This window comes from Zootoca vivipara, chromosome 12 (genome assembly GCF_965207765.1).
Source record: "Zootoca vivipara chromosome 12, rZooViv2.hap1.1, whole genome shotgun sequence".
Taxonomy (NCBI): domain Eukaryota; kingdom Metazoa; phylum Chordata; class Lepidosauria; order Squamata; family Lacertidae; genus Zootoca; species Zootoca vivipara.
The window spans coordinates 34698267-34726081 of NC_142595.1; the positions used below are offsets into that span (position 1 = coordinate 34698267).

At 48.2% G+C, this 27815-nt stretch overlaps 2 protein-coding genes and 1 long non-coding RNA gene across 5 annotated transcripts in view; 1 reads left to right on the forward strand and 2 right to left on the reverse strand.

Moving 5' to 3' along the window:
• The window catches only part of LOC118095416 (excitatory amino acid transporter 2-like), a 32521-nt gene extending 28064 nt beyond the window's left edge, over positions 1 to 4457 (reverse strand). Inside the window, exon 1 of the mRNA XM_035136661.3 lies at positions 4331 to 4457. The gene's annotated coding sequence lies outside the window, so the exon portion shown is untranslated. The remainder of the gene's footprint in view (positions 1 to 4330) is intronic.
• FLT3LG (fms related receptor tyrosine kinase 3 ligand) lies at positions 72 to 27797 on the reverse strand. 3 transcript variants are annotated; one of them, XM_035134264.3, is made up of 9 exons: positions 27463 to 27797; positions 9522 to 9621; positions 8242 to 8364; positions 7208 to 7261; positions 5970 to 6113; positions 4331 to 4481; positions 1863 to 2035; positions 1096 to 1156; positions 72 to 412 (listed from the first exon to the last, which is right to left on the reverse strand). In XM_035134264.3, exons 2-8 carry the CDS (start codon positions 9555 to 9557, stop codon positions 1124 to 1126), a joined length of 714 nt encoding a protein of 237 aa, XP_034990155.1. In that variant the 5' UTR covers positions 9558 to 9621; positions 27463 to 27797; the 3' UTR covers positions 72 to 412; positions 1096 to 1123. The 3 variants fall into 3 exon arrangements, with proteins under 3 accessions (XP_034990155.1, XP_088512088.1, XP_060137590.1); XM_088655962.1 differs by lacking the exon at positions 27463 to 27797 and adding an exon at positions 16358 to 16391; XM_060281607.2 differs by lacking the exon at positions 27463 to 27797 and adding an exon at positions 14592 to 14646.
• The window catches only part of LOC118094184 (uncharacterized), a 30415-nt gene continuing 29776 nt past the window's right edge, over positions 27177 to 27815 (forward strand). Inside the window, exon 1 of the long non-coding RNA XR_004693736.3 lies at positions 27177 to 27352. This is a non-coding gene — a long non-coding RNA (uncharacterized LOC118094184). The remainder of the gene's footprint in view (positions 27353 to 27815) is intronic.

Sequence of the window (27815 nt, forward strand, 5' to 3'; positions counted from 1 at the left end):
CCCTGAGCATGCTAGATACTGAAGCCAGAATTCCTTTTGGTGTCATGCTACTTAAATGATACGTCCACATGGCTACTAAACATTTTTATTTTTATTTTATTTATACAAAATAATATATACACACACATATATATATTAACAAAACAAAAAAAACCTGTCCGTGTCTTTCTCCTCTCACTCTTCTCAATATAAAAATGGGGGTGCAGCAACACCCAGTGGCAGAATCTGGAACTGATGCCCACACAGCTCCTCCTCGGAGGGATGCTGCAAAGAGTCTCTCTCCCTGCTGCCTGTCTCCCCCCAATAGCTATGGAAGTCCAGTCCTCCAGGGAGAAAACAGTGGAAGTGGGGAATGTGCTGCTGTTGATGGTGTGTAAGCAAAAGGATGCTGTCCCATTCATGCCTGAAGATGCTGCGGGAGGAAGATAAGAGGACAAAAAAAAAAATCGGTTGGTGCCTGGGCAGAAGAGAAGTCAGGAGTGAGGAGGTTGCGGGAAAAAACCCACAAATCATTTGGTCATTTTGCAATATTCCCCACTAGATAAGACCATGAAGCTTGCCCTGGAGTCTAATTCTCACTCAGGTGGCTGTAAATGTGTGCCAGGCATGTAACATTTTAGAGTTCAAGCGTGGAGCTTCTGTAATTGGCTGTTTCTCCATAGAAATGGATGAAATGGATGTCCATTTGGGGGCTTTTTCCTCAGTTTCTCATTTTTCTAAACTTACGTTCAGTTCACCACATATCCTCATCGGTTTACAGCAGGCATCCCCAAACTGCGGCCCTCCAGGTGTTTTGGCCTACAACTCCCATGATCCCTAGCTAACAGGACCAGTGTTCGGGGAAGATGGGAATTGTAGTCCAAAACATCTGGAGGGCCGAAGTTTGGGGATGTCTGGTTTACAGTTTCTTAAAAAACCAATTTAAAAGTCCTCGTGAAAATGCACTGGCATTTTAGTGCAAATTTAATCTTTGCACGGGATTTTATCGAATGCACGTTTTTGCAAAGCAATTTCCCCCAGCAGAAATTCTTTTCCAAGAGAGATTTATTTCTATGCGCCTTTCGCCACAGAAATACAGGAAAGTCTTGCCCTTACCTTTACTTCCCAAAGGTGCTCTGAAGGCTCAAACGGGAGTTTCCTGAAACCTTGGGTGCCTCTGGGGGATGAAATAGGGAGCTACGATTACGATCTCAAATTGACTGGTGTGGGTGGAGGAGGCAGCAGCAGGAGAATAGTAACAGAACTACTTGTGAGGTGGAGCCAGTGTCACACATAGCGCTGAAAGGTGAGGGTTGGGGCCATGCGAGAGCGACAGGATTCCGTGGTTACCTATCCTGGGATGATTGATCAAAGGCAGGGGTGCTGTGTGGTCCCCCCCCCATGTACACTGCAAGCACAAACATGTGACCCTAGCCTAGATAAAATTGCATTGTTAAAACTACCCCCAAATTATCTTTGTCTGAGAAGAGGTAAAAGGAGTATGTGATTATTGTTAAGTCTGGGAAACACTGCATTTTCGTATGTTATTTTCACGAACATATGCATTTTTAGAGATGGTTTACCCCAGTGTATGGATTTTTGTACACATTTGCTGGGCTGGAGAATTGCAAAATTTGGGGAAGCGCAAATGTCAAAGGACAGCCGTGTTTGGGTTCTCAGATTGCTTCAGAAAGAACGGATCGAATAGGTTTGCCTTTACATTGGAATCCACCCCCCCCCATCCTTACCTAGGACAGCATTCCCCAACTTGGTGCCCTTTAAAAACTTGGGACTGCAATTCCCACCAGATCCTTGTCAGCCATGGCTCAGTGAGTGCCCAGAACATAATATCCCAGAGCTCTTTGAAAAGGCTTCTTGCTTACCTGAAATAGGTTCCTTAATGGACGTGTCATCATGAGTAGAAAGCAAGAGATGGGAACGAGAAGCAGAAGTAGAAACGGTCCCCAGTGAGATCTCTGAAGTGGGGTTTGCTGAGACGAGTGGATTTTATCAGGGGTCTGTGTAAAGTTTTCGGTGACTGGAGTAGTAAAAGAGTCTGCAGTACAGAGAGAGACTGACCTATAGGGGCAGATTGAATGCCTTCCGGTAACAAGCGAGGGGCAGAGAGCAGATAATATTGAGAGGATACCCACAGAGTGTTGCTGAACCACTTTTTCATGACAACAGGTGCAGAATATTGCGTTGGCTTCACAAGAAGCGGGTGGTGGCCTGACATCAAGTGACTGGCACCGCAATATTTTGTTTTGTTTTTTAAGGGGAGAGGGAGAAAAACGGGGAGAAAGTCCAGGGGGAGAAGGAGAAAGAGTGAGAGCATCTCTACACCACAAATTATTAACAATGGCCCACTCGTTTCACTGTCATGGACTCCCCCACCCAAAGCAATCATGGGAATTGTAGTTTGTTGCAGGTGCTGAGAACACTGTTCAGGGCCTCTAAATTCTCCCTTTGCTGAACTAAAACTCCCATGATTCCCTGGGGGAGAGATAAACCAGTATGGGTCCTCAAGTGTAGATATGCCTTCGGAAAGACAGAAATGAAAGGGTCGCGGGGAAGAGGCAGGAGAAAGAGAGATAAAACTGTAAACCACTTAAGAGGTTTTGATACAAAGCAGAGGTATATAAAGTTTGTTCAATAAATAAAGTGGGCCCTGTAGTAGAAACTAGGGTTTCATGCAGTCCTGGGGCTGCAAAAGTTGGTGACACTGACTGCTGGGTGTGAGCTGTAAATTGGGAAGTCCTGCGTTCAAATCAGACCACAGCCACATACTCATTCAGTGGGCTTAGGCAACTGACTTTTCTCTCTGCCTCAGTTTCCCCTTACTGCAAGCTGGGCATGATAATACAGTGGTGCCTCGACTTACGAATTTAATCCGTTCCGAAGGCACCTTTGTAGGTCGAAAAATTCGTAAGTAGAAAGCGCCATTGGAAACGCGATTTCCCATAGGAATGCATTGGAAACTGAAAAATTCGTAAGTCGAAGCAACCCTATCTAAAACCGCCGCGGTTTCCATTCGGATGTCGAGAAATTCGTAAGCGTGCAGCCATTTGCCCCATTCATAAGTCAAAAACTTCATAAGTCGAGGTACCACTGTACCAATGTTGTAAACATGGGCAGCTTCAGGTCTAAGGGGCTCCCTGGCAAAATGCCCTCTGCTAGGCCTCTGCCCTTGAGCTTACTTGCCAACAGCTGCGAGTTGCCATTTTAAACTTCCCACAATGCCCTTGAAGTCATGTTGGTCTGGGGAATTCTGGGAAATTACAGTGGCAGCTGCAGTGAGGCCACCGAGGGCATCTATTTAAATTTACCCAGAGTGGCGCAGTATGTCAAGGACCTATTGCGACCAGGTGGGCCTAGAAGTTGGGGGGTGAGCTGAAGTGTCGATGTTGGGCCTGGTTGTCATGGCTACTGGGATAATGTTTGTGAAGCATTCTGAAACCCCCAAAGCACCGTATGGATGCTAAGTATTATTTCTGGCAGAAACGAACCTTCAGAGCATACATGCAACCGCTCGGTAGGCAAAGAATTTGTACCCTCCTGCCAAGATAGCGAGGCGGCTTTCGCTCATTTTCTCTGCCTCCCCATATTGTCGACACTGGGGTGAAACCATCCTCTTTGATCATCTTACCACATACAGTTTCATACACACCATGGCAAGTTGTTCACCCAGTGGAAAACAGGAGCGGCTGGTGCAGTGGGGGCAGGGTTGCGAAGCCACCTTCCTAATACTGTCATCACTGCCCCTGACCGGCTTGGGGTGCAGGGAGGTGGTGGGGAGCTCAGGGCTGTGTGGGCACAGGTTGGCTCTGCTCCAAGTTTGCCACCACCCAGGGAAGCAGCGAGAGCGACGCTGCACCCCAAAGAGCCCCAGATCGAGCGTTCTGGGGATGAAGAAAGCTCAGCGGCGCCCCAAAACCGACTCCCCAACTCTCCGGTAGGCTCTAATAAGAGCTCCGGAGCGATGAGGGTTGTAGTCACGGGGGCCATCTTTGAGCGCCATCGTTACCCTTGCGGAGGGAAGCTCCGTACTGGAGGCGGAGAGCACTGGATACTTCTAAAGAAGGATTTGAAAAAGCTGAAGACCGTGAGTAAATGGATTAAAAATTTTATTGGAATTTTAAATCTGGAAAGGGGGTGAGATTTAAAGAACGGAAGCCGATCTCCCCCACACTCCCCCATGCCAGTGAACCACCTTGATAAGCAGCAGCAACGCCAGTTTTATGAGGGCAGCTCCATGGCACTGCCCCACTGTGTCAGCCCCCCATGGTAGAAATGGGTCCTCTGTATCCCCACAGCCTTGCTCCCCCCCCACCCTGACCACCTGGAATGTTACCTGGTTGGCACTGAATAACGGTGCAATTACTGTAGTCGGCAGGCTCTTCCGGTGGGATGAGTTCCATCTTGTCTGCCAGGTTTCCGATGCGGTAAGGAATGGGATTCAAGAACTGAGTGATGTTTGTCCTGACAAAACGCACACAGCTATCCTGTTAAGGTGTGAGAGAGAAAAAGTCAAGCCCAGCAGCTTCGTCCTGATGTGTACTGAGCCCACAAGCCATGCTACCACACCTGAGGAACTGGGGCCAAACTACACGGGAAGACAAAACAGCCACCGGCCCCTACTCTGGATCAGGGCCCTGTGGCAGTTTCCTGCCGAAAATCGCCCTCTTTCTCAGCTGTTCTTTACTCCCACTGCTGCTGCTGCCGACTGCAGGCATTAACTCTGGAGTCAAATAGGTTTTAAAAAATGTGAATCAGGTAGTTTCTAATGCAAGCAAAACTGAATTTCTCCATCAAACTTAGGGGCCCAAGGTTGAAGAACACCAGTGTCATGTTAGGGAGGAGTAGAAGGAGAGGCAGAATAAGGTGTGAATCTTCCTGTGGACTTACTGTACCCTCTGTTGCTTGAAGGGGACCCTCCAACCCCTAAAGTGAAAACCTGAACATCTTTTTAAAGGCCCCATTCACCAGCATTTTAAGGGGGAAATCCTACGGCTGGGATGAACAGCTTAGGATTCAACAGATCTTTGGTTCAGCTGGCATTAATTCCGAGCTCCGTTTAACTTGCTCCCCCTGGCTGAGCCAAGGTGTAGGTCCCGCCCAAAGGGGTCGGTGGGGGGGCGGGGACTTGGGCTGGATCCTAAGCCTGTTCAGTTTGGTCACGTGGCCTGTCAACCCAGCATAGCACACTAGTTTAAAGGCTTGTTTTGAGCAAAAGCAGCAGTCCTACTGATAAACGGGTTTTGGATCTGGCGTAACTTTATGCCAGCTGACTTGGTGTCAATGGAATTGCTCCTTCATTGAAAGGGTCTCCTAATATACACATTTTTTTCTTTGCCATTTTGCCTAAGATACACACTTTTGGAGAATACATTTTCCCTGTAATAAATGCATTTCTGTAGGTACATTATTTTCACAAGTTCATGCATTTTTGGATACATTACAGTTGTATCTTGGTTCTTGAACAGAATCCATTCCCGGCAGTGCAACCAACTCCCAGAACCCTTTGAAAACCAAGCCACGGCTTCTGATTGGCTGCAGGAGCATCCTGCATCCAATTGGAAGCTGCAGAAGCCGCACCGGACGTTCGGCTTCCAAAAACTGTTTGAAAACCGGAACACTCACTTCTGGTTTTCAATTGTCTGGGAGCCGAAATGTACGAGTTCCAAGGTGTTTTGCGACCAAGGTACGACTGTACTTGGTTGGAGAACTGCAGCACTTGGAGAAGTATGAATTATGAAGGATGGCTGAAATTCTTCTCCATTCCTACCTGGCTTAATCTGGAGGGAGGAGCGCCTTGTGGTATTTCATTCTGATCCAAATTTTAACTTAATTATTTTTAAAATATCCTTAAGAAATACAAATAATTGCTAGCGTTTAGGACTGGTCAGGTTTTCAAAACAGCTATTAGATGAATAAATAAGAGAGGGAAATGACCTGTCTCCTTTTAAAAAAAGGAACCACCCAGGACCTACCTCAATGTTACATCCTTCAATAAAGCGTAAGTTCTCTGTTATACTGAAGAACATTTGTTGCAGGATTCTCCCAGATACGCTGGCCAGATGCTTCAGCTTTTTGTTGATGAGATGAACTTCCCATAATTCCTGGCAGAATCCATCCTGGGGGAAATTATTGGGGGGGGGGAATATAAGGAAGGAATGCATGATTAGGAAAAAGTCAGGGGCGTATTCTTGTTCGAAACCACTAAGAACATACAAAGCTGCCATAGGGCTCAACCAAACTTACCCTTTGACCCATGTTTTCCAGGCTCAGGTCCACACTTTAAAGCTCTGTGTACAAGCACTCCTTTTTCTTCTTTTTTGCCCCAGGTATTTCCCCATGAAAACCTGCTCTTTGAAGCAGAAGTGCAACAAACAGCAATTCAGGTTCCACACCCACACACCGATTGCTGTTTGTGCCAATTCAGCTGTCAAGAGCAGAGGGTTTTTTCAAGGAAAGCTCCGGAGCGGGGTGAGTGGGAAAGGGCTCTTGGATACAGAGTTTTAAAGCATGGACCATTTCCTGGAAAGGACAGAGAAAAGGTAAGTGTAGATAAGCCTTTATAGTGAGTCAGATTTTTGGTCTAACTAACTCAGTATTGCCCACACAGGTTGGCACCAGCACAATTGACATAAGCGGAATTGTCTTTCAAATCTTTCCACTCCTGGTGGAACTTCTGCTTTTTGTAAAAGGAGAGCCAGCGCACATTTTCGTCTCCACGCAAAAATTCGCTCCTGAATTAAAATAATTGCAACTGATCAGCCCTTGCAAGTAACATAACAACACCAAGGTAGGTAACATACAGGTGAAACTCGGGAAATTAGAATATCGTCAAAAAGTGCATTTATTTCAGTAACACAACTTAAAAGGTGAAACCAATATATGAGATAGATGCATGACATGCAAAGCAAGATATGTCAAGCCTTTATTTGTTGTAATTGTAATTATTTGTCGTTAGGCGGGTCAATTATAAATGGAATGTAATTAATGAAATGTAATAGCGATGTTAATTTTTGTTTATTTTTGTATTATTGTAACTATTTGTTTTATTACTGTGGAATTTCCAAAAGAAAGCATTTGTAAAAATTAAAAAAAAAAATAAGAAGTTGCATTACTGAAATAAATGCACTTTTCGACGATATTCTAATTTTCCGAGTTTCACCTGTATCTCTAGTTGTTTCCTTAGTTAACAGGTTGTTTTTAAAGACTTTACCGGTTTCAGGTTGGATGGCATATCTACTGGGTAATTGAGGAGCAGGTACTGCTTCTGAGGAGAGAAAGAGACAGGCCTGGGTTGAATGCAGGAAGAGGATGGATTAAAGAGCAAGAAATGTCTAGCCACAAAATGTTTCTAAATAGGGATTAAAGGGTGATCTGGGTTCATCTAGATGAGCTTTCATTACCCTGGCACAATTCTCTATGTTTTGGACCACAACTCCCATGAGCGCTACAGCGTTGCATTTCTACCTGCAGGGCCAATTTCAGGTGGTAGCCATGGGATGACTTGCTCTGTCCCTTGGCAATTAAACTGTATGGTCCCTACAACACTTTCTCGCATCCCCAATGCTGTTCAACATCTATTAGAAGCCACTGGGTGAGGACATCAGGGGATTTGGAGCTGAGTGTCATCAACATATGGTAGCACCAGCTCCGAGAACGCAAGAAGAGACCACGGGATCAGGCCATTGGCCCATCTAGTCCAGCATCCTGTTCTCACAGTGGTCAACTAGATGCCTGTAGGAAGTTCTCAAGCAGGACCTCAGTGTAACAGCAATTCTCCCCAACTATGATTCCCAGGAACTGGATTCAGAGACATACTGCATATTCAACTCAAGTCAGCACCTGAGCTCCTGCAGATCAGAGATTCTAACGTACAGCTTTATAACTTGCCAGCAATTCTGCAAAGAGACTTGGGGACGAAGGCAGCCAACGAATACAGTACTCATATTTTATGGGTAAGGAATCTTGAGGTTGAACGAGAAGTAATTCTCACAAGGCCAGAAAACTTTTTCCCCCTACATGAAATTTTATGTGCTATTGTTAAACCATGGTGAGTCAGAAACCTATGCAGATCTACTGCAAATTGCCCCAATGATCGGCAAACAGACCCCAATCCAGGGCTTCCCCCCCCCCAGTGGGTGCCATTGCCATTCTAGGAGAATGGGGGAGGTTCATGGCGAGTTTCGGCACCTATTTTTCTAGAAAAATAGCACTGCCCTGATATAGTCTGCTCAAGGGCACACTCACCAGTTCTTCAATTTTAGACAAAAATTTCTGAGTGTTGTTCGTTGTGTCAAACGGAGAATACTGAAAGATGCAATTCTTGCTCGGCTCACATTGGGTGAGAAACAGCAGCAGCAGAACGAAGACCTAGAAGGACAGGAAAAAATTCTTTAGTTTATATATTAAGTGGAAGCTCAAAAGAACTCCCAAGCACCTCTCAGCTAGCATGCAATGCAGACCCAAACTTCCATCTTCAAATATCTGAAGACCTGTCACATACATGACAGAGCAAATCTGTTACTTGCCTGATCCGCTTTTAAAGCCATCCCAATCTTACCCTCCTTCCTTTACAGTAGAATGGGGATGTTGGCATCGGACTTTCCCGAGAGAAAATGGAGTGTGACTCCGGGGGTGAAGTCAAACTATTGGAGAATCATAGCACCTCCTGTGGCTGCAGAGATCACAGAAGTGACTTTTTCAGCGTGCAAACCTAGGCAATGGAGGTCCTGGGCTGCCCAGATGACAAGATCCCCCTCTCAGACTCACTGATGTGCTCCAAAGGAAAGCAGAGAAATACATTTGGCACCACTTTGGCTGCAGGAGTTGCTGGAAGGAGGCGTTCAAGGCGCCATCCAACCATCTTAGGGACTCCACTCTGAATTTGTGTAGGGCTTACTCCATAGCTTTTTCTTCTCCCGAAGTTGTCTTGCAAAGGCCAGGGGTATGGAGGGCTGACTCCCAAAGTCTTTCTCATGAATGAGTGTAGCCACAAGGCAGCGGAGGTTGAGAATCAGAGTTTTCCTTCTCCCAGATGAGCTACCTTCCCAGGCTGACGAGCCCCATCTGCCCCCACCCCCACCCCAATTTCCCTCTGCAGCATGTTGTACTGCAACATTTCTTGCAGGTCCCAGTCGTATGTTGCTAATAGGTAAACTCTACAGCTCAGTGGGCTGACAGTTGGAGAAACGAAGACTGAAAAGGTGGCGGCGAGGAGAAGGGAATAGCCTGGAAGAGGCTGATTGCAGAAACGCTCCCCCCGTCTGCAACCACGAGGACAAAAAAAAAACTTTTTAAAAAAGGAAATCTGTGTTGCTCAAAAAGGCAGTGAATGATAGAAAGGAAATTACTCAGAAATCAGAGTGCTGGAAAGCATGCATTGAACTAATGCTGCCTGGTTCTGGGGAGATAATGGTGAGGTCCAAAGAACCCCCCTCTCCCCCTCTCTGACAACCATTCTTGGACTGGTATATCAGGAGAGGCTGAGGCCTCTTCCTTGATCCTGCCAATTGTTTTTGAAAACTTACCACAGAAGACTCTGGGGTTCCATGGCGCCAAATCATCTCCACATGGTCTGGTGGATGACCAACATGCTGAGGACTACCCCTCTAGAAAGGGGGAGGGGAGCTGTGGGGATAAAAGAAAGGATGGTTAGGGGTTAAGAGGCCAAGAAAACACGGGCTTGGGATGTAGCAAAACCAGCATTTACCAACGTGGGGCCTTCCAAGTGTTTTGCACTACAAGTTACGCAAAATAATAAAAAAACACCTAACATCAGGGCTCATTTGAGCTGGAACTCTCCGGAACTCGCCATTATAAGGGGACAAGGGAGGCACTCGGGGTGAGTTTCGGCACCTCTTTTTCTAGAAAAATAGCACTGGTTCACATGAAACACCAGGTCGGCCCATAATTTTATCTATTCATTTATTCATTGCATTTATATGCCACCTTTATCTGCCAAGGATCTCAAGGTGATGAACATGGTTCTCCTTCTTCAGTCATCCACCATTTGACCTGTATTGGGGGCTTTCAACATCCACACAGGGGCCAACTTGATGGAGCAGCCTGGGACATTAGAGCCTCCATCACATTCATGGTCACACTCTCAAGACGGTCTTTTCAACAGGAGGGCTGGTTGGTGGGCTAACAGGTTTTCTAACACCCATTGATGTGGATGGAACATTCTTGGTGAGGTGTGGTTAGTCGGCAGCCCCCGGGGACCTACAAGGCCCGGCCCATTAGGTTGGCCTGCCCCCAGAGACTTATGGAATCCACTGGATTCCTGAATGCTCTGGGGAATTTTCTGACTGACATGGCTGGCGCTCCTCTTGATGTAAAGCAGGCAAGACCATTATCAGAGTGCTGCCTCCATGGACGGAGACTACGGTAGTATGCTTCTGAATGCCAGATATGCCACTCATGTCTTGCCTGAGAGTTTCCCACAGGAATCCAGCTGGCCCTTGTGAGAACAGGGTGCATTTAAAGCCAAATCAAATTTGCAAATTTCTACAGAGCAACTTGCAAACTGGGAAAGAGCCATCCTTCAAAATTCCTTCAAAATTCATACCTGCCTGAATTTTGCTATGCAGTTGTCCAACCAAACAATGCTCGCAAAAACACATATATTAAGCATGTATAACAATAAAGAAGTTTGTGGGAAATAACATATAAAAGGTTATTATGTTAGGGCAAATAACTCCTTGCAAAAATTGCTGCAAAACTGAATTTAAGATGGGGGAAAATGTGAAACTTGGGGACTGAAATTGGCAGAGCCTTCCATCCATGCTTCCAATGGAATGAACAAACTGAGGAGTAGCAGGTTTAATATTTAATCTGAACTGTGGCATTCTCCTACTTATTCTCCTAAATAAACCACAATTGGGAAACCAAGTCGGGTGTCTGCGGTTTGTTTCTTGATTGTGGTTGATTTAACAGCTTGTGCACACCTTAATTTCCGTAATCATAGCTAATTGCTCACATTAGGTCCAAGCCCTGCCAGTGTAACATACTGCCCAGCATGCGTCTTCCAGGACTAAAATAGGGACTTACCAGCCAGGTAAGAAATTCTATACATGAGTAAGCAAACTGGAGCTTGTTTTCTCCTGCTCTGGAGGGTAGGACTCGAAGCAACGGCTTCAAGTTACAGGAAAGGAGATTCCGACTAAACATTCAGGGGGAAACTTTCTGACAGTAAGAGCTGTTTGACAGTGAAACAGGCAGCATTTGAAACAGGCAGCATCCCATTGTTCTAGGCGCATTTTGCGGCAGGGAATTCCATCAGCGCAAGCAGTTTCTGAGCTCTGGGCGCAGTACTGAGCTTAGGATTTCAGAGTAAAACTGTCAAGGCTAGAGGAAAAGGACCTTTTCCTGCCTGCCCACTTCCAGCCACTCTCTGAAGACTGAAGAAGGAGCCCTCATAAGAATATTTGCCGGGGGGGGGGGTTAGGCAGGAGAAGTACCGTGTTTCTCCTAAAATAAGACGTGCCTCTAAAATAAGCCATGGCACGATCTTTTAAAGGCAAAAAAATATAAGACATCCCCAAAAATAAGATGTGTTGGGGGTACCGGTACTTGCCCGACCCAGCGGGAGCTGGCAAACGCAGCAGCGCGCGTCGCGCCGAGCCCCAGCCCAGCGGGAGCCCCAGCACAGCGACGCGTGGAGCTCCGACTGAACGGGCCCCAGGACCCGGCAGCGGGCGGCGCGTGAACCCGCAGGACCCGGCAGCAGCCGGCAGTAGCCCCAGCCGTGCCGCGCCACACCGCGTGAAGCCCAGGGACCCAGCAGCGGGCTCAGCGGGTGGCGCACGAAACCGCAGGAGCCGGCAGCAGCCCCAGCATTGCGCACCGCACTGCGTGAAGCCCAGGGACCCGGCAGCGGGCGGCGCGCTTTCCCCAGTCCTCCGCTCTCGCTAAGCGGAGTCCGTTTACAGTTTTGGCTGAGTTTCAAGCTCCGTGGGGAGGACGTCTTGTTTATAACAGCCTCTCTAGTTTGGGAGAGTTCGGCGCTTCCTCGCCGGGATTCTGGGCGTTGGCGCTGGGGAGGTTAGCGGCCCCTAAGTGCTGAAGTTCCCCGTTGTCCCCTTCTCCCGCCTTTCGGCTTGAGCGTGGCTTCGGGAGACCCCTTTGCACTGCCTTGAGCTCACGCCCTCAGGTTTCCCCCCTGAGGTCGGGGTAACTTACGCCAAGTCCCCCGTCTCTCTCTTTCCCCCAGCGTCGGGTCTGCCTCAAGATAGCAGGAGCGCAGATCCACACCCGGACTTCAGAGCGCCATTCCGAAGCCGCAGGACCCGGCAGGACCCGGCAGCAGACCCAGCCGCGCCGCGCCGCACCGCGTGAAGCCCAGGGACCCAGCAGCGGGCTCAGCGGGCAGCGCACAAAGCCGCAGGACCCGGCAGGAGCCGGCAGCAGCCTCAGCCACGCTGCGCTGTGTGAAGCCCCAGGACCCAGCAGTGGGCAGCATGCGAAGCTGCAGGACCCGGCAGGTGCCGGCAGCAGCCTCAGCCGTGCAGCGTGAAGCCCTGGGACCCAGCAGCAGGCTCAGCGGGCGGCGCAAGAAAGCCCCGTACCATACTTAACAATGCTGTACCATGCTTAATAAAAAAAATAAGACATCCCCCGAAAATAAGCCGCGATGTATTTTTTTTAGAGGAAAAATAAATATAAGACGTGTCTTATTTTAGGAGAAACACGGTATGGTTCTGTTTTTTGCAGTCTTCAGATGAGGACTAGACCATGTGAAAAATGAAACATAAAATTTTAGTTGCAGTTCATTCGTTTTCAGCTTTGCATTCTTGCTATATATCAGGCATCCCCAAACTCGGCCCTCCAGATGTTTTGGGACTACAACTCCCATCATCCCTAGCTAACAGGACCAGTGGTCAGGGATGATGGGAATTGTAGTCCATAACATCTGGAGGGCCGTAGTTTGGGGATGCCTGGTGTAAAGAGTCTCTGAAGAACCTCAGGGTATGTCACAGACCCAAAGGCTCTTTTTCTGTGGTTTACCACTATAAGCCGTCATAAATGCACAATATGGGAGAAGTAGAAAGGGAGATGTTCCCTTCCCTCTCCCATATGATTATTTTATTATTATGCTGTCTGCTATTACGCTTTTTATTACTGATGCACCATAAAATGTGTTCTTAATGTTGTAAACTGCCCTGCAATCTTCTGATAAATGGCAGTATAGTAGCCCTCACCCTAAAGATACACTGCTTTACCCTGGCTTTTGACAACTGAGATGAATATTTTTAAGGCCCACCTTACTTCTGTAATTGTAAATTGTTTAAAACTGTTTTTTCTTTATTTCCCTTTGCTTGGAAATTAAACAAAGGGTCTGCTGGTTTCTCTTTAAAGTTTCCAGACTCAACAGAGAGCAGGGCAATTAAAGGCACAGAAGTCCTGTCCTCTATTGAGTCTGGCAACCCTACAGCAAACAGCTAACATACAGCAAAGTTAATTCATTTATTATAGTCCAGATGTTAATCATTTGCTTTTGCTAACCTAGATTCCAGTTGAGGAAGCATAGCAGAGGCAGCTGTAATCATCAGCAGATTTGAAAGTATCATTATTATTATTATTATCATCATTATTATTATTACTATGGAAATTATGGGGGGCATCTTTAAAGTTGTTAAATGTTACAAATATTATGCATAAATGTATCCTTTCGACTTGACAGCTCAGGGAAGTTACCTAGCTTTAAAAATCATATAAAATCAACTCCTTTGCCAGTTTCCTCCATTCCAACGCTATTTTGCCCTTGAAAAGGGACTCCAGGAAGTGCCCAGAGGTGACAATTGCTGAACAGATTGTTGGCCAAAGAAAAGCTTAATCCCATCACCAGACATGCCAAGGGGTCCAGACATGCAAAGGAAGTTCTATTGTATTCTGGGTGGTGGGACTTTGGAGGTGTCTTGCCCTGACATGTCTGCTTATGCTAATATTGAACCAAGGACTCGTCTGGACATGTTTGCCAAGATTGAACTAGTGTAACCCCTGTCTACCCCTCCCCTTTGGTGACATGTCAGTGATGTAAAGATGATGTATCAGTGATGCTGTGCGAACTGTATCCTGGGATGTGGTGGGAAGTTTTAAAAGTCAATGTCGCCCCATGCTCTGGGTTCAATTCCTCTTTGAACCTGTTGCGCAATAAACTTTGGTCTACGCTATTTGCTCCTGTTGGTGGCTGGACTCCTTCTTTGTTCCGCAGGGACCCACAGGCTCTGCCCAGTGAGCTAGGTGGCTGAGCAGCCTCACACCTAGATTTCCTCGCCATAACATTTGGCGCCCAACTGCGTGGGGCTTGCGCTTCTCCAGTGTTGCTGACCAGGGGCCCTGAAATCTTCAGCCAGCACCGGGCCCTTTTGCCTGGGAAGATCCTTTTGGACCCCCGGCCATCTTCAGGGGCAGTAATCTGCTAGCCTCGAGGGACCCAGCCAGGGAGCAAAGGCAAGACCCAGCTGGTTTATTCATCGATCCCGGGATCGCAACAGAAGACGCGCGAGTATAGGTTGAAATCCAGTGCACTGGTGGGAATGGGGTGGTGACTCCTGGCAACTGAATTCTCTGCCCTCTTATCTATCGTTCTTCCTTACCTTTCTCTTGGTCCAGATTGTGAGAAGCACATGGACCACTGCTCAACTCGAGAGGGGAGTTCTGAGCTCTTTCCCTTTATTATTAGGCCCACAGAGAGAGATATGGGGAGGCACATAGAGCAAAAGATTGCTATACAATGCTGTATTGTTTCAAACCCCACCCACTTTGGGCTCTGACTCCACCCACTGTTGGCTCTAATTCCACCTACCATTTTCCACAGCCCCTGGTTGACTTTCCTATGGCCTTTAATGGAAAAATAAGCTTCCTCACCCCTTCCTTAGGAAAGATCTTTCCTATACAATGCCATCTGATCCTTTTTTTTACCAGAAGTGAACTTGAGACTCTGCATACCAAGTTTTATCAGTGATCTCTGGCCCTTCTGGGAAAGCCTTAATAGCACTTTGCCAGTACTGTACACAATGGCAGGATTTTAAGCTGTTTACCTTGCCACAAATTAGGTGCGGTGGCGGGGGGGGGGAGAGAGATGACTGAAATACAATGGGCGGGAAATGACATCATGTGAATTCCCCATAAAAAATCGGGTGGCAATTCCAAAACCAATTTAAGAAGGATAGCAAAAAGCCACAAATGATTGAGGATGAAAGCTAAATAAGGGTTTGGAAAGGAGAAGAGTGCTTTTCGGTTAAGTCATGCCTGTGCAAGGGGAATGGGTGTCTACGTGACAGGGCACCAGAGGCAAAAAAAGGGACAAGGTACAGCTACTGAAATTCCTTCTTTAATACAACTATTAATGATACAGGAGCAATGCCTGATTTCTTCCTTCCCTGGCCACCTCCCCAAACTCGGCTAAACAGAATAGCAGATGAAATTTAGCCGGCAAGTTGCTGCAAAATGTTGGCACAATGGCATGAGATTCCATGTGCAGTCTATGTTAGCTGCTACTATCCGGGAAAAAGGCGTAAGAATGAAGAGACCTGCTGGGTCAAACCAAAGGTCCATCCATCCCAGACTATTGTTGCTCACAGTAAAGAACCAGGTGCCTCCAAGGTTGCTTCTGCACTAGGGGTTGGGCGTCAACGCTAGTCCTACTCAGATTAGAGCCACTGAAGTCCCTGGCCTGGATGAACTCGGGTTTGTTGATTTCAATGGGTACAGCGGTACCTCGGTTTAAGTACACAATTGGTTCCAGAAGTCTGTATTTAACCTGAAGCGTACTTAACCTGAAGCAAACTTTCCCATTGAAAGTAATGGAAAGTGGATTAATCCGTTCCAGACGGTCCACGAAGTACTTAAATTGAAGCGTACTTAACCTGAAGCCAACTTTCCCATTGAAAGTAATGGAAAGTGGATTAATCCGTTCCAGGCAGGTCCGCGGAGTACTTAAACTGAAAGTACTCAAACCGAAGCGTACATAAACCGAGGTATGACTGTATTCAACTCCTGAGAAACTATTCAGAATGTATAAAGACGTTTCAAATGTTTGCTGGAAATGCCAAAAACATGAAGGGACATTTTATCATGCCTGGTGGGCATGTTAAAAAGGTAAAATATATTGGATATGAATACACAGATTCATAAAATCATAGAACTGTGGAGTTGGGAAGGGACTCCGGGGGGGGTCATCTAGTCCAACCCCCTGCAATGCAACGTAGGCTTCAAACCCACAATTCTGAGTCTCGTACTCTCTGTGGATACAGCAGATTTTAAAGGTTACTATTCAGTTGAATCCAGAACTCTTGCTTTTAGGGCTAACGGACACAAAATAAGAACGGGGTTATGGAAGACGACTGCAATATATACTTACAGCCGCGAGATTGCTATATGCCATGTATGTCCAATGCGACGACCGTGATCGACTCAGGGATCAATCACCCTGCTTGGCCGCTGGCTTTGCCCGACACCCAGTCAGCTGGCCAGCCGGGAAAGGGAGCCGAGAGAAGGGCACACACACACACACACAGAGATAGAGACGTTTCTCGCCCCTCATCCCCCTCCTGCTGGTTCCCATGGAAAGAAAACCCTCTCCCTCCTAGTTCTACATGGATGCTGAACTTTCCCTACCTTTCCAGCTCCAGCCCAGCTGCATTTATTCAAAAGTAAGCCACTGCCCCTGAAGCTTTCCCATCTGGTAAAGGGGAAATTGGACATTTCGGGGGCATGTTGGCTTCCCGTGTGCACCAATGGCCCTGGGCGGGCGCTGGTGTGGAGATAATAATTTTTTATTACTTTTATCATAATCATAATTTATTATTTATACCCTGCCCATCTGGCTGGGTTCCCCCAGCTACATATAATATGTTTAAGTTGAAGAATGACAATGGCCAGGTTTTTTTATATTGCATGGTGGCTCGCATCCTGTTGGGTGTTGGCCGTGCCTGCTATATGCACAAAGATGAAAAGACACAACCCCACCCACCATAGAAGAATGGTGATAAAGCTATTGGACTTGGCTGAGATGGCAAAGTTAACATGTTTAATTAGAGAAAAATCATTATCAACATTTGTTAAGGACTGGAAATTTCTTAAGGACATTTTGCATGAAAGAGAAAACGAACTTGTAGTAAATGGATTTGAAGATTGAAAAAAAAAATACCGTAGCTGCAAGGACAGAGAGCCAGAAATCCTTACATTGTTTTCTTCTTTATCCTTCTTTAGTCCCCCCCCCCTTTATTTTCCTTTTCTCTCGCTTCGTCTTTCTTTAGGTTTCTCCTTTCCTTGTCTTTTCTTCCTTCTGATTTTCTCTAAGTAGCTGTTTTATCTCAGTATAACATGAAAAAATACTTTGTAATGGGTATGTATTTTTTGTATATCATTGAATAAGTATCAATCAATCAAAACCATAAATGTGATTGAGAATTTCTTTCAAAGACATTGCTGTCTCTCAAGGTTTTCCATCCTTAGGATCATACCATCTCCATACCGGTACATAACGCCTACAATTCACACTGACAAGCTGCCTTGCACTGATCTAATGCTAATATAGCTACAGTGGTGCCTCGCTAGACGAATTCAATTCGTTCCACGGGGCAATTCGTATAATGAAAAATTCGTCTAGTGAATCCCATAGGAATGCATTGATTTTTTTTATTTTTGCCCATAGGAACGCATCAATTGAATTTCAATGCATTCCTATGGGAAACCGTGGTTCGCTAGATGAATTTTTCGCAAAACGAATTCGTCTTGCGAGGCAACCTCCGCTAGAAAAATCTATTCGTTAAGCGAAAAATCCGTCTTACAGGGCATTCGTCTAGCGAGGCACCACTGTAGCTGGTTTTGGGTGGTGGTTATTGCTGGGTTTTGTTTTTTGGGTTTTTTTTGCAAATTTTATTATGCTGACAGGGTTATGATCTGACAGGACCAGCAATATCAGCAGGAGGGCTCTTACCCTGCTTTTAAGTTCCAGTTCCTTCCTCCACTATACTAAGAGTTTCCCCAGTCTCACTTCCTTGGTGCATAGAGAGTAAGCAATCAATGCTTATAAAACCCATTTCTTCAGCTGCCAAGCAGAGGGGATGGGGTTGGTCCGTGTGTTGCACCAAGTTGCAAAAGATCTTGGTGTTTTGCAAAGCTCTCCGAGGCTCAGTGCAAGAGGGTTAAACGTTCTTCTCACATCTTCTTCGACCCCATTAACAGTCTGGTCGTCCACCCCACGAGCTAATGCAATATGCATTTTCTAAACTCCTTCCCATTATGTTATTTGCTTGTTTAGAAGAATTTATAAACTGTGTATTTAGAAAAACCCTTAAGTGGTAAACACAAAACCATATAAATGAGTTAATATGAAGTATGGATACAAAGTGTCTCCCAGCAGGAATAAACAAATCAATTTTAGTTTCTTGTTTTTCCAGCCTTAAGTTCAGTCCCCCCCACATTTCCGCATCAGTTTGCTTTTTTAAAAAACAGTGAAAATTTAACAGCATTCTAGTGCGAATGTCTCCAAATGTGCAAATGTTTATGTGCAAGGTTACCCCAAGTGCAAAGTGATTTCCGCCCTTTTGCTTCTTTTTTTTTGGTACATTATTTTCACTACTGCATACATTTTTATGCACACCTAACCTTAGCGTATGCATCTTTTGCACACATTACCTAGCTGGATTATGGTACTGCAAGCTTTGGAGAGCTGCAAATTTCAAAAGGCGGATGTGCGCAGGAAAGCACAGAGGAGGTGTGTTTGCCTTTATATGTGAAAGTGCATGAATCCCCCCCCAAATTCCTAACTCCAGGTCAGGTGCAGCTTGGGACAGCTCCAGCTCCCTAGCTCCTAAGAAGAAGAGAAAGAGTGCGGACGGGAATCCCTCTTGGTTGAGCTGAGCTGCTGAGAGCTCTGCAAATAGTAACAGCTAGACATCTCCACTGTTTTGCAAAGCTTTAGTGCAACAAGGAAGTGGTGGGGCGGGGTGTTTGCTTTATCTGCACAGCCTTCTCCTCAGGTGTCCTGTCAAACTACACACACACACACACACACACACACACACACACACACACACACACAAGCCCCATTCCACCCTCACCAACCCTGCAGATGTACATTGCTGGATATTTCTGGAGACTGTGGAATAACCATTCCAATTCACACTGACAGCCAGCAGCAGAAGAGGGATTCTCCTTCAACGCCAAAGAGTCTTACGCCTATCAATGTTCAATTTTTTAAAAAGGTTTTAGCAATTCTTATTTTTATATGTCAGCTGCCTTGAATCCAATGGGGGGGGGAGGCAGGGTATTAATAAACAAATAAACAATAGCGCGGAAGAAGCACAAATGTTGTTTGCCCCCCCCCCCCCTCACCCTAGTTGGTATCCAGAGCTATACAGTTTGGTTCTCAAACTTAATCCGTTCCGGAAGTCTGTTCCAAAACCAAAGCGTTAGAAAACCGAGGCACGCTTTCCCATAGAAAGTAAGGCAAAATGGATTAATCCATTCCAGACTTTTAAAAACAACCCCTAAAACAGAAATTTAACATGAATTTTACTATCTAACGAGACCATTGATCCATAAAATGAAAGCAATAAACAATGTACTGCGGTCACACAAGCAAGCAAGCAATCAGTAGCTGAACTGGGTTCCACACAGTCACAAAAACAAAACAAAAAAGAGCTGCAAAAACAAAAGCACAAAATAAATAGACAAACCTCAGTGTACCCAAAACGGAAGTGTGGCACTCAAATTGGAAGCGTAACACTCAAAATGGAGCATGTTCGGCTTCCAAAAAAAGTTTGCAAACCGGAACACTTACTTCCGGGTTTGCAGTACCTAGGTGGCGCTGTGGGTTAAACCACAGAGTCTAGGGCTTGTTGATCAGAAGGTCGGCGGTTCGAATCCCTGCAACGGGGTGAGCTCCCGTTGCTCGGTCCCAGCTCCTGTCCACCTAGCAGTTCGAAAGCACATCAAAGTGCAAGTAGATAAATAGGGACCGCTCCAGCGGGAAGGTAAATGGTGTTTCCGTGCACTTCTCTGGTTTGCCAGAAGCAGCTTTTTCATGCTGGCCACATGACCCGGAAGCTGTCTGCGGACAAATGCTGGCTCCCTCGGCCTATAGAGCGAGATGAGCGCCGCAACCCCAGAGTCCGACACGACTGGATCCGATGGTCAGGGGCACCTTTACCTTTTACATGGGTTCTAAGTTGTTTGAGTACCAAGGCGTTTGAGAACCAAGGTACCACTGTACTGATTCCATCTTCCACGCAAGGCCCACTGATAGCCCTGGGGGCAGTGGATTTAGGTTTTAACTTTCTGCATGAGACTAGCTTATTCTTTTTAAATTAATTGTTTATAACATGTTTAATAAAGAAAAGCAGAGGAAGGAAAGTGGGGGAAACACATTAGCTCACATTGAGAGTAGAATGACCATCCCTCCGTCCCTCTGAATGGATTACGATTCCAGCTGAATAGTCAGAAATATTAAGATGACAGTGAATATTTCACCCATATCCATGCACTGAAAAGAATGGGGAAGGATAATCCACCACTCTGCTATATTTTAAGTAGCCAGATGGCTAGAAAGCCTGTGTAGTGTAGCAGGAAACAGGGTACTGAACTTCCTGGGGTTCCAAGTCCTCGCACATCTATGGAGCTCCCGCAACAATTAGCTCAGGCTAGCCTACCTCACAGGGTCGTTCAGAGGATAAAATGGAATAACAACCACCACGCCTATCTAGGCTGCTCTAAGCTCCCTAGGGAAGGATGTGGTACACAGCCAACCAAATGAAAAAAGTATAGGTGTATCAAATTCCTTCTGTTTCTCATGCTCATGAGTGATTGCTTATGTGGTCAAAGCCACAAGACGCAAGAGGGATATGTTAGGGGGAATCCCCAGGTATGTAGAAGCACAAAAAAATATTTGAGGAAACTAAACTGTAAGAGCGGGGAGAAACCCAATGCGCCCCAGGATTCAGCATGCTCAGTGACTACAGAATGATGACTGACTGCTGGGGGAAGGATGAACTGAAAACATGGCATGCAAGTGTTCTGTCCTCCATTCTGCAAGTCTGTGAACCAGCGGCACAAGGTATATGGGGTGGAGGGGGCTTCAGCTCCCCCCAATGTTTTTGGCAGGGTGCGGTGCCCCCAATTTTGAGGGAGCCACCCCCCCCTGCCACTGCCGGGAGCCCTCACCGCCCCCCAGCCCCAACCTCTGCTCAGCAGCCCAGAAGGCAGGTGGCGGCTGGGACAAGCGTGGAGGGCAATTTCTGCTTTTGCTTGTCCCAGCCAGGGCCGTCTTAAGCACCTTTGGTGCCCTGGCACCGTGGTGCGACAGATCCCTCCGCCCCGTTTTCCAGCGCGACGGGCGGGTGGGCGGGCTCAGCGCGCAGCGCGGTTGCCGAGGGCGCTGCTGCGCGACGGGCGGGCACGCGGGCTTGCGGAGCTGCCGGGCAGACGCGGCTGCGTGGCGCCCCCTGGTGGGCTGGCACCGTGGCGCCCTGCGCCACCCAGCCTGGCCGTAGAGCTGGCCCTGGTCCCAGCCCGCCCCCTCAATGTGCGAAGCAAGTTGGCGCCCCTGCCGTGAACACACCATACATGTAAAGCACAAGGCTCCCACCCAAGAATCTTGGGAACTGCAGTTTACCCCTCACAGAGCTACAATCCCAAGAATGCTTAAGCAAAGTCCAGTTCCCAGGATTCTAGGATATGACTGCAGAGTCAGGATCCAGCATTATTCTTAACAGGCTCCCAACCCAAAAGCTTGACCACACAACAAATGGCACATGCAACCAGATATTGAAGTATGAGTGAGGCCCACTTAATGAGGTATATTCTGCAACATGCCATTGGGCGCCTCCAGACAACCGGTTTGTCGAACAGTCATCCAGGTTTGTTCACAGGGAGATCAGACAACATGGGGCTATTTAATGAACACCCATTCTGATTTGTTTGTGGAGAAGCTAGAGGATGCGTCAAAACAAGCTTTATCTCACTCCCCCCCCAGTGCATTTTCCTGCTATTTTCCTGTGGGTTCCATCATCACCATCATCATCTTAAAAGGTAAAGGTACCCCTGACCATTAGGTCCAGTTGCAGACGACTCTGGGGTTGTGGCGCTCATCTTGCTCTATAGGCCGAGGGAGCCGGCGTTTGTCCACAGACAGCTTCCGGGTCATGTGGCCAGCATGACTAAGCCACTTCTGGTGAACTAGAGCAGGGCACAGAAACACCGCTTACCTTCCCACTGCAGCAGTACCTATTTATCTACTTGCACTTTGACGTGCTTTCGAACTGCTAGGTTGGCAGGAGCTGGGACTGAACAACGGGAGCTCACCCCGTTGCGGGGATTCGAACCGCCGACCTTCTGATGGCAAGCCCAAGAGGCTCAGTGGTTTAGACCACAGTGCCACCCTTGTCCCTCAGTGTATCATCATCTTATTTCATAGTTAAAGCCATGCGCAAGGCGGCTTGTAACATAACCAGATTCACATAATTGCAAGAATAACAAAAGTAATAAGCAATAAATGAAAGGCATCAAAAAGCACACAACCAAACTGAAACAATTGTCACATAAATTGCCCAGGTATGCAGTCACAGTGCATTCCACGTCATTCTGCAATTGCTTCCCCTGTTACTGCCATCTGAAGAGGCACTCTTGCACCGCGATGCAACAAAAGTGGGGCCACCACAACAAAATCAGAACGTTTCATAGAACCGCAGAATTGCAGAGTTGGAAGGGACCACAAGGGTCATCTTGCAATGCAGGAACCACAGCTAAAGAGCCATCATCCAGCCTCTGTTTCAAAACCTCCAATGAAGGAGAAGTCAGAAAAGTTGCAGGATTTCAGCAGGAAGCTCTAGGACAGGCATAGGCAACCTCGGCCCTCCAGATGTTTTGGGACTACAACTCCCATCATCCCCAGCTAACAGGACCGGTGGTCAGGGATGATGGGAGTTGTAGTCCCAAAACATCTGGAGGGCCGAGGTTGCCTAGGCCTGAATTAGTGCATGTGCTAGCTAGACTCTAGGACATGCACTAACTGGAAACAAAGCAGTATATGCCCACCCCAAAACCTTTGCAGGCACAAGATGTATGGAAAGCGAGATTGGGTATAGCCAAGTGCTGATACTATCGGGTGTACACAACCCACAGCACATGGGGGGGGGGGCGGCGGCTGGGGTTCTTCTAGATTCTAGTCAGCCATGCTCACTTCCAGGATACTCCATTCCATTCCGCCCACATTTTCCTCTCTCTTGCATGAAGACGTACCGGTACTTCCTTTCATCTGTCCTGGATCTTTCCACATAGAATCACAAGAGTTGGAAGAGACCCCGAGAGTCATCTAGTCCACCCCCCTACTGTCATCTCCGTTGAATGTCCACAAGTTCCACTGTTATAAGAGGAGGGGGGGAATTCCACCCACTTTCTCAAGAGGCATGCGTCATTACTTGCTTTTTCTCTGGTTGCATGCATTTGGTTTAGAGAAAGCATCTTTCGATAAGTCAGCTGGGGGCCAAGGGCGTGTTCTGACATGCATGCGGTTCCCTGGCATCTTCGGTTACAACCATCTCAAGCTTCAGGGCCACCTGTGCGAACCTGGCATGCTACTGCAACAAAGATGCCATAGGCTAGACACCGAGACAGCGCAGAGGCGCTGCTTCCATTGGCAGGATGGTTTTGTGTGTGTGGATGGGAGAGCAGCAGTGTGCAAAACTGTCAGTTCCTTATCCTTAGCTGCTTCTGCACCTCTCTTTTGAATAAGCAACTGGAGAGAGCCAATAAAAACAGTAGCCTGGCTTGAACACATGGGGAGAAGTTGTGGCTCAGTGGGAAAGCACCTGATTGGCATGCAGGAGGTCCCGGGTTCAGCCCCTGGCATTTCCAGGTAGGGCTGGGAAAGGCTTTATCATAGAATCTGTTATGTATTGAATCACTGAGCTGAAACACTGAGCGAAATCACTGAACAGATCCCAATTTGAGCTGACCTTATACAGCGTGTTCCATCCATCGCCCACCACGTTGGCATCGGAAGCATGGCTTCACTCATGCCTCTACTGCCATTTGCCCCAGGCTCTGAATCATGGGACTCATACCTCGCTCAGTTCGCCTGCTACCTCCAAGCAAACAAGCTGATAGAAGGGTCAGAGGAGCGTTAACAGGGTCTATTCCTCAGCCTCTGCGGGCCTGGGGTGTTTGAGATGGCCCGAGTTTTGGTCACGCCACTAGCAATACAGGCAGCGCCGTGGGACGTGCTAAAAGAGAAGCTAAAAAACCACTACACTCCAAAACCATATGCTGGTCTAGAACCGTAACAATAAACTAAACTAAAAAAAACCTCCAAAACCATCAAAAATTGCTGCCCGCCATACGTTCTACCACCGGGAACAGGCAGAGGGGGAGTCGATCAACAGCTACATTGCCGCCCTCCGAAAGGCTGCACTGCACTGTGAGTTTCGAGACTTAGATGATGCCCTGATGGATCGACTTGTGCGGGGTTTGGGACAACCGTCTGCAACGGCGTCTCCTCGCCAAGCCAGACCTCACACTGCAGAAGACCATCGAGGAGGCTGCGGCCTCAGAAGCTGCTGAACTCTCACTCAGGAGATTCACAAGGATGGCAGCCCACATCTTGCTAAGAAGCCAGTCCCAGAGCACCACGAGGAGGCCACCAGTTCTCCAGCGCAGACAATGACTTTGAGACCTGCACCACCAGCATCTAAAAGCATCCTGGTTGAGGGTGCACATCGATCTTGCCAGCCCCTTTCACAGCCGGACCTTTATGGTAGTGGTGGATGCCTATTCCAAATGGCTGGAGGTGGCCCTGGTGCCCTCCACCACTACAGAGGCCATCATTCGGGTACTGCGGGGCCTGTTTGCTATACATGGTTGTCCTGATCTTCTCATTTTGGACAATGGACCGCAGTTCACGTCAGGCACCTTTGAAAGGTACCTCTTGGGGCTGGGCCTCCGTCATGCCCTAACGGCACCACTTTACCCAGCCAGCAATGGGCAGGCAGAGAGAATGGTGCGCTCGGCAAAAGAGGAACTGGCGCGCCTGGGCTACAGGGACTGGCACGAGCTGGTCACTGAATACTTGCTCATGCAGCACATCCCCCCTCATGTAGCCACAGGGCGGAGCCCAGCCGAACTGCTTATGGGCCGCCACCTCAGGTCTCCGCTTGACCGGCTGCACCCGGATTTTGGTGTGGCCAAGCCCCCGGGCTGTACTAACGCGCCACGGTCCTTTGTTCTGGGGAATCAGGTTTTTGCCCGGAACTTTGTGGGGGACATTCCTTGGGTGCCGGCCATGGTAGTGGGAGTCATGGGGCCCCGTTCGTACCAGGTGGCACTCAAGAACAGACGCTTATGGTGCCGGCACATAGACCAGCTTGGGGATTTGGACACTACCGCTGTGCCCCCAACTGTGGCCCCGGCTCCGGAGCAGACATTAATGGAAGGTGAGGCTCCACCTACATCTTCCTCACAAACTGCAGGCGTAGAGCCAAGCCGAGTCATTCCGGTGGTTCTGCCTGGCTCTCCAGAGACTCGGACCACTACTGTGCCTGACCGTCCACCGAGTCCGCTCGCAGTGGTTCCTTTGACAGAAGCAGAGCCAGGGAACTCGGGCTCAACGCCACCTTTGGTCACACCGCAGTCACTGACAGAATCGGGTAGCCACCCAGACTCTGGCACTGACCCTCAACGGTCCAGCAGGGTTTCCAAGTGCCCAGCTTATTTAAAAGACTATGTTCACCGGATAACTGCACATGTAACTCTGTACGGTAAATAGGGTTAATTAATATGTGCTTTACTGAAACCAATAGGGATATTGCTGTATGTAATGGAATCACTATGATTGTAACTAATGCCTTATCTCAGTGGGGAGGGGTGTTATGTATTGAAGTTCTCACCCCGGCCACCAGGGGTATTGTGTATATCAGGGGTGGCCAACTCCCAAGAGACTGCGAACTACTCTCAGAGTTTAAAACTGTTGAGCTTTTTTAGGGGTTCAGGTCAAAGTTGTTGAGCTTTTTTGGGGGAGGAGGAAAATAGGGCAAAAATGCTGAGCTTTTTTTAGGGGAGCCAGAATTTTTGAGCTTCTTTGGGGGAGCCAGTAGTTTACCAGTGATCTACCACAGACGTCCAGTGATCTACCGGTAGATCACAATCTACCTGTTGGACGTGCCTGGTGTATATAGTTTTCATTCAGGTCCATGTCAGTTAATTTAGGCGGGAATCTTTGGGCTGTTGTTGTTACAATGCTGACAGCCAGCTGCCTATAAAAGCAGGCCAGCTGAGCAGTTCAGTTCCAGCTTACTTATAAAGAACTACTTGGAGAAATCTCTGTGTCGTCTGATATGTCCACCCACTATTTAATAGAATTGTAGTGTTGGAAGGGACCCCAAGGGTCATTCAGTCCAACCCCCTCCAATGCAGGAATCTCAGCTACAGCATCCTTGACAGATGGCCATTCAGCCTCTGCTTAGAAACCTCAGAGGGAGAATAGTCCACCACCTCCTGAGGGAGTCTGTGCCGTCCACTGTCAGATAGGTCCCATTCACATTGTGCATTTAGAGCACACTCAGGGCTTCTCCTAAAGGATTCTGGGAACTGTAGTTTGCTAAGGGTGCTGACCACACAGGCCCAACAATTCCCAGCCCTCTGAACAAACTATGGTTCCCAGGATTCTCCAGGACTCAAGTGGGGAACAGAGGCAACTTCTTAATTTCACTTATCACTTTTATCATCCCTTTCAGAACATGCTGCCAGGCCAGGTCCACTATCCCCATCTACCCCAGTGCTGCCTACAATGACTGGCAGCAGCCCTCCAGGATTTCCGGCAGGGGTCTCTCCCCACTGGCCCCTTTACCTTTAAGCCCTGCCCCATCGGAGGCCCTTCTCTCTGCTCCCCCCCCCCGAAAACACCTATATAGGCACCTCCTTGATACAAGGGCAGAATATAAATTCCACAAATCACCGCGAAGATGAGAAAGAACCACGAGTGAGAGAGCAGCTCAGTCGGCAGACTCTTCACCTCAGGGCCGCGGGTTCGAGCCCCACATTGGGCAAAATATTACTGCGTTGCAGGGGGTTGGACTAGATGACCCAACGGGTCCCTTCCCATTGTAGAATTCTGTGATACTATGAAGCCTCCGCGATTTTGGCGCTTGGGGTCTCCCTCTGCCACGGCGCTCGCTGCTCCCGCAGAAGCCAAGGGCTGGAAGCGGCAGGTTCCGCCCTCTCGATTTTCCCCCTGCGCCGATCCCCTCGCCCTGACTGCTGGCGGCGGGGTGAAGAGCCCGCACTCCGCCCTGGCCGCGCGAGCGAGGGTGCCACGCACGCGGGAGACGCCGGGTTCGAATCCTGACATCTTGCCCAGGTAAGGCGCAAGGGATCGGGAAAACGCCCGTAGAGCCTCTGCCAGTCAGTGCCGACCCCCTTCTCCTGGATGGACCCTCGCCCTGTATTTCCCATAACGCCCTAACTCACCTGTGAACGATCGAGGTTTAGAGGGAGGGCGGAGGAAGGAAGGGGGGTTTCTCCCCAGCGTCGTCCGGGCTCCTCACATGCTTTGCGCACCCCACGAGAAAGCTGCCTTTCCCGGGCTGCCTGGGTTTTGTTTAGGCGAAAGTGAAAGTCTTTCTGAAGGGGGAGGGCTTGGTCCGGGGTGACGCCCCTCCTCACTCCCCCGCACCCCCCGTCCCCAAATATTGGTGGGGGGAGAGATATTTTCCCGCACGTCGGGACGCCCCCACTCGCCCGCCCCCGAGGCTCCGCAGCGACAAGCCCAAGCCGCGCTCCGGGGCTAGGCTCCGCCGTTCCACGTGTTCCAGCAATCGGCC

Bases quoted from the DNA above. Each gene is read 5' to 3' on its own strand.
- FLT3LG (XM_035134264.3), bottom strand. From the start codon at position 9,557: ATGATTTGGCGCCATGGAACCCCAGAGTCTTCTGTG. The intron at 8,365-9,521 runs GTAAGTTTTCAA...CTGTCCTTCTAG, and splicing joins GAACCCCAGAGTCTTCTGTG to GTCTTCGTTCTGCTGCTGCT. The intron at 2,036-4,330 runs GTAACATTCCAG...TCTGTACTGCAG, and splicing joins CGTTATTCAGTGCCAACCAG to ACTCTTTTACTACTCCAGTC.